The sequence below is a fragment of the Microtus ochrogaster genome, chromosome 22, assembly GCF_000317375.1.
Source record: "Microtus ochrogaster isolate Prairie Vole_2 chromosome 22, MicOch1.0, whole genome shotgun sequence".
NCBI lineage: Eukaryota > Metazoa > Chordata > Mammalia > Rodentia > Cricetidae > Microtus > Microtus ochrogaster.
This window is the reverse complement of record NC_022023.1, coordinates 2,190,535-2,196,349: the sequence shown is the minus strand read 5'-3', so window position 1 is coordinate 2,196,349 and position 5,815 is coordinate 2,190,535. Positions and strand designations below refer to the sequence as shown.

The 5,815-nt window shown below is 56.7% G+C and overlaps 1 protein-coding gene across 1 annotated transcript in view; it reads right to left on the bottom strand.

Moving 5' to 3' along the window:
* Nucleotides 1-382: 382 nt before the first annotated feature.
* The window catches only part of Myo7a (myosin VIIA), a 65,712-nt gene continuing 60,279 nt past the window's right edge, over nt 383-5,815 (bottom strand). The window contains exons 43-49 of the mRNA XM_013350175.2: nt 4,940-5,027; nt 4,707-4,813; nt 3,670-3,855; nt 3,181-3,297; nt 2,271-2,354; nt 1,375-1,494; nt 383-970 (exon numbers count right to left, since the gene is read on the bottom strand). Coding sequence (XP_013205629.1) covers nt 881-970; nt 1,375-1,494; nt 2,271-2,354; nt 3,181-3,297; nt 3,670-3,855; nt 4,707-4,813; nt 4,940-5,027 — 792 coding nt within the window. The 3' untranslated portion in view covers nt 383-880. The remainder of the gene's footprint in view (nt 971-1,374; nt 1,495-2,270; nt 2,355-3,180; nt 3,298-3,669; nt 3,856-4,706; nt 4,814-4,939; nt 5,028-5,815) is intronic.

Here is a 5,815-nt window from a genome sequence, read left to right as displayed (position 1 = left end):
GCCCCGTCTGAAGCCTCTTCCCGGCCCAGATGTACACAGTCCCCTCCAGACTTCACTGTCTCACTGGCGCAAGCATTTCACCGGAGGAAGTAGTTGTGTCTTGATAAAACAAGGAGATTCTTCTGGCACAATGTGAGAGCCATTCTACCTCCATTGACCCTGGTTAAGAGCCAGGAAGAGATCCCTTCCCCAGACTCTATCCTCTACCCACGCGCGCACACACACACACACACACACACACACACACACACACACAGCAGCAGCTGGACCATGCAGGTGGAAGAAGTAGCCCTTGCGGTCACTCCCCTACAGGTCTGGATCCTGACCCCACATTTACTCCACAGCAAAGACCAACACAAGACCAGAAGCTAAGACACATGCTTTATGCCCTTAGGTGGTCAGGGAGATTTTCACAGGGACCCAGCATGCAGCTGTCACACAGAGAAGTGACCCCGGTAGAACCAGGAGCCTTTGTCCAGACCCAGGAAGTAGTCTAGGAGAGCTTCCTGGAGCAGGTAACACTGAAGGAGTCTTCCAGGCAGGCCCCAGTGGTAGCGCTCATGGCAGGGGCCATTGCCAAGGACCCTGAGCCCAGGCCCCAGGGTTTCAAAGCGTCAGTTCAGTGCACACATGGTTAGGTTGTTCCCAGCTCCCATCAGTACACAGAAAGTCACAGACCGCTTAATGGAGCGGGTCTGGATCAGGAGAGGTGTGCAGGGAACAGAGGGTCGTACACCAGGAGGCACAGCAGAGCAGGGTGAAGTGAGCCCGGGCACCAGAGGAGGGTGGGGGCAGGGAGGTTCTGACCTCCTGGCAGACAGGCTAGAGCCTAGCAGATGCGGTCAGACGGCCAGGGCCAGGCTGGCACCTCCTCTGCTGTTCACCTGCCGCTCCTGGAGCTCCTCTGTTTGCTCATGGCTGTGAGCATCTGGCTGATGTAGGAAGTCAGAAGATCATCCATTTTGTAGCCCTGGAACCAGGGGTGAAAAGTAAGCAAGGCCCACAGAGGAACACGCCAGCCCCTCACACACGTGACTCCTAGGACCCTCTGCAAGTCCTGTCCCCATCTACACGCTCGAGGGCGCCCCAGCCCTGTGGACCCTGCAGTTCTGGAGGCCTCCCTCCAGGGGTGACTGCGGACACTAACAGTCAAGCTGCATCTTGGAAGCCTGAGCTCATCTAGGAGGTCTCATCACTAATGGCTCTTTTGTTTGTACCTGGGCTGAAGGCCCACAGCTACCAGCTCAATCTCCCGATACTAAGACAGCACAGTTGAAGGAGGGATTTGTACCTCTACCCCGGACTGTGAACACTTTCCCCCAGATGAAGCGTCAAACAGACCCAACCCTGAGAGGCACCAGGAAGTGCTCTCACCAGCGACGTCTCACAGAGCAGTTTGCTCCCACGGACCAGGTTCCCAATGGTGATGTGGAAGTAGGTGTTGCCGCTGCTCCAGTTGGAGATCTTGGTGAAGGGGTGAGTAGTCAGAATGTCCTGGGAGAGAGGGAGGCACATGACTGCACAATGTGACCCTTGACTTCAGTGACCCCACACATCCCTCCTCACAGAAGCCCTGAGCCCTCATAGGAGGAAAGGAACAAGAGGGAGGAGCCAGCTCTGTGTGGGGCTGCCAGGGAGCTTCCCCTCCACGCCTTGCCTTAGACACCCAAGGAATCCCTGGAGGCTGTGGGGTGCTTAGAGCCAAATATAGAAACTTAAGTGGCCTGGGAGCATTGGCAGCTGTTGGTTTGAGAGATAGCCTGGGTGAATTTAGGGAGAAACTGGGGCAGGGGAGAAAACAGAAGAGCCTGGGAAGGACACAGTGTACTTGGGATGTGTAGAATGGAAGCCCAGGAACGTCTGTGAAAGAATGATGAAGACAGAGAGCCCCTGCAGCAAGGGAAGGTGACGGTCATTAGTGATTTCACCAATACTCAGGAGCACAGCGTCTGGGGACGCAGTGGACTGGCCTTCCTGGCGTACAAGCGTAGGGTGCCACCAGTTACCAACCTGACCAGATGGGCAGAGCATTTTGGAAAGAGGCGGCAGTCTGTGGCATGCAGTGACACTGGGAAGCTAAGCATTAAACAGACTTTGCGGGATTGGACAGCAAGGGTCTGACGGTAAAGTTGAAGGTTACAGTTCTGGTGGCGCAAATGAGTAAGCCAACCGAGCAGGCACAGGCAGCCTTTCAAGATGGACACACAGGGGCCCTGCTGTGGGGACGGTGGCTGTCTGGGACTTCGGTTGGTCCTATCCAACCTGCTCACCTTGGTTCTGGGATCGATGAGGCTGACCCCGTACTTGTTGATGGCAATTAAGAGAATCTCAGGGAAGTTTGGTTCTGTAGTTTGCTGTCAGAGAAAACAGAGACACCATCAGATGGGGGTTCAGAGCAAGACCAGGGTTTGGAGACAGGCGTGAAGCCAGCCTAGCCAGGACAAAATCAACCTGGTCTGCTGCCTACGTTGAGCCAGAGGTACAGAAGCCCTGCAGGCCCTGCCGTGGCCTCCTGGTTTCTTTTCCCCCTCTGCCCGCAGCCTCGTGGGTCCCCAGCAGAGGTCCCATCCTTTCCCTCTTGCTTCTCTCTAGGGGGTTTGTTTGCTATGTCTTCTCTCAGTCCAAAGGTTTCCCAGTGGCCAAAGCCGACATAGGGTGCTCTTGTTCCGGTCCCAAACCTCCAGGGCTTTATTATCCCCTGAGGAGACCCTGACCCTCACCTGTTTGCTACCCTGCTTCTCACTGCCTCAGTCACACCTGACCTTCTTCACTTCCTGCCCAGACCGGAGCGCTCAGGCTTGTGGGCTCTGTCTATACAGGGCCCTCAGCAGAGGATTTCCTGGAAAGCCCAACATCACCTGCTCTAGGAAGCCACCCTAGATTACCTCCTTGCCCCAGGCACAGCCTCTTCCTCACCAGGGCACAGCCTCCTGATCTGCTACCTCACGAGGACCCACTATTACAGTACAAGCCACCCTCCATCACTCTGGCCTACATGTATGACCATCTCCCTCGGCAGGCCAAGCTTCTGGTCCCTCTTAGTGCGTCAAAGTTAAGGCAGCTCCTCCTTTGTCGCCAGCCTAAGTTCAAGGCCATCACCGCCACCTTCATGCCAGTCTCTGCCGTCTCACCCACCCTTTGCCACCCTGCCTGCCCTCTGAAGATCTCCCAGAGACATACCTTCACCTCGAAGAAGGCTGAGCCGAAGGTGGGCCACTTGAAGATGAGCTTCAGGAAAGCCAGCTTGGCCTCCTCTTTGGACTTCCCTGCGTGCTTGTTGAAGTAGGCGACGATGGACTGTGGGGACATGGATCAGGGCGAGTGACTCACCCCTCTCGGCTCTACTCCTGCCTGTCCACACCGACAGACCCAGGCAGGGAACAGACAGTGCTGCCGACTACCACGGTCCCCACTTACCCCAGCCAACTGCCTTCTGACCACCCCAACCCATGCAGAAAAGTAAATTCAGGTCTCCTAGACAACCAGGATGGGACAAACTAATGTCATAGGGTGACGAAATCCTTTGGGTGGGGATTAGAGAGTGAAGCAGATAGAGATGGACTAAAGGGTGCCCTCGTCACACAGGAGAGGCATTCCCCTTAGCTGCTGGCCAGTGTCTGCTGCCCCAACTCCTGGGCGCCCCCATTTCCACTGCGCCTCCGTGTTTACCCGCTTCCAGTCATCCGGTGAGACCTGCCGGATGAGGTCCTGGGGTACCAGCTCCCTTAGCAACTTGGGGATGCTAGGGAAGTAGGACTTGTCCTCCTCAAACTTGACCCTGTAGATGAGGGCACCCAGCTGCAGCACCTCCTCCCGCGTGCACTTGTGGTAGCCTCGGAGATACTTGGGCAACTCCTGCCAGAAACAGAGCAGATGGTAGCACGGGCAAACTGGAAGAGGGGCTCCCCGTAGTCCCCCTACATTTGGGTCCAGCACCTCCTCAGCTCGTCCTGCTTCCTCGAGGGAGATGCACGGGACCGGAAAGGTGTGGTACAGTCCTAGCACCTGGAAGAGCCAGGCTGGAGCATTGTCCACTGCCCTTCTACAGCCAGTGAGGCGGACTGGTGGATGAGCCCGAGGCAATTCCACATCCCTCCCCTCCTGAACTAGGTACTCCAGGCTTGAATGAGGGCAGGCCCTGCTCCCAGGCACCAAAGCAGCTTCTCAGAAATCCCAGTTTCTTCCTCACTCAAGGCTAAGCAGGCTGCAGCCTCGGGTAGAGCACTGAGCAACAGTCATGAAGCCTGGGAGCCCCATCCCCCCAGCTGTGTGACCTGAATCACTTGAACTCTCTGTGTCTGTTTGCTCCTCCAACGTAGGAAGAGGCCGATTGCAAGGGGTTAAATGGAAGGACAGAGGGAATCAAAAGCAGACACGGCAGGCTCTGCCTGTGAGCTTCCCCAGGTTTCCCGTCTGACAGTGCCTACAGAACCAGAGGGCTTGGATGGACTCAGCCACACCAGCAAACACCTGCGTCCAGAGGACTCGGAGCAAGGAGCAGCCTGAGCTAGCAAGGACAAGGACCTCAGAAGAAGAATCTGTCAAGCCTCCAGGACCGGGAGGTGACGAGACAAGGGTCTGAGTTCCTGCAGCTGTCTCCACAGGAGGCTACCAGCCCTGTTGGTCAAAGGTCGCACTCTCTGGCCTCACCGCGAAGCCACCAGGTGGGTGGCCCGAGAAGCAGAGGCAGCAGATGTGCAGCTCACCTGGTAATAGTGGAAGATGGAGTCGGCCATGGGGTCCTTGCCCGGCACTGTGGTGGTCCACAGCTTCTTCATGAAGAACACCTGGTAGGTGAGCGAGGGCACGATTCCTGTGGCCCGGGACAGCTGGTCACACGGAGGCTCCGCAGAGAAGGTTCCCTGACTCTGCCAGCCTGGGTCGGAGCCAGCGTGTCCCTGTCTCCATGCCTCTAGCAAGCCAGAGCCCAGCCCCTTACCATCCTTGATGGGCCGTGCTTTCTTTATCCAGTCTGTCAGGTGTCGGACGAAGTCAAAGAAGAAGTCGTTGTCGGGGACACTGATGACCTAGGGAGGTAACCATCGCAGCCCATTTGCCCCAGTTCTGATTGGCCCACCATCATTCCTGTCACCTGCTTCTATGGAAAGACTCCACCCCCAGCCAGAGGGGTTCCCCGTGCCAGCCCTGCCCACACCACCTGTGTCAGCATCTCTGGAACACCGGCCTCCTGCTTGGAATGGCTTCATCCCACCCAGTGCCTGGCACGCTAAAAACTGTGCAGGCCCAAGGCAACATGGCCGAGAACGAGATCTAGTCTCAGCCTCAAGTGTCTCTGGCATCTGTGTCCAGCTCCACCCACAGGCTCTGACCCAGATACTCTGGACCCAGTGACCGGCACAAAGTGAGACAGAGTGCACACAGAGCTGTCAGTTGTCAGTAGGAGGGACCATTTAGTTCTCCCCTAGGATGCTCCAGGAAGCCTTCCTTTGAACAGGCATGACAGTTGACTTGGGAGACCTTTAGGGAAGGCACACCAGAATCTGGGTCCTGCTTTGCAGTCTTGGATAAGTTACCTAACCTCTCTTATGCAGCAGTAATAAGCATTCTTATTTCAAGGGTGAATTTGCTGAGGGTACCAAGTCAGTGAGCCCTGTGAATCCAGAGCACAGGGTACCAGGGCACGTGACTCTCAGAAGAGTTTTGCAGTGCCTCCCAGGGCAGGGCTTGAGGGGCAGCTGGGCCAGAAGGAGGTGCACAGCCAGATACTCCACGCAGTATCTCCCTCCTTTCCTCCATGCCCTGGAGTTTCCCAGCCCCCCCCCCCCCCCCCTCCTTGCTGGCTGGCAGACAATGG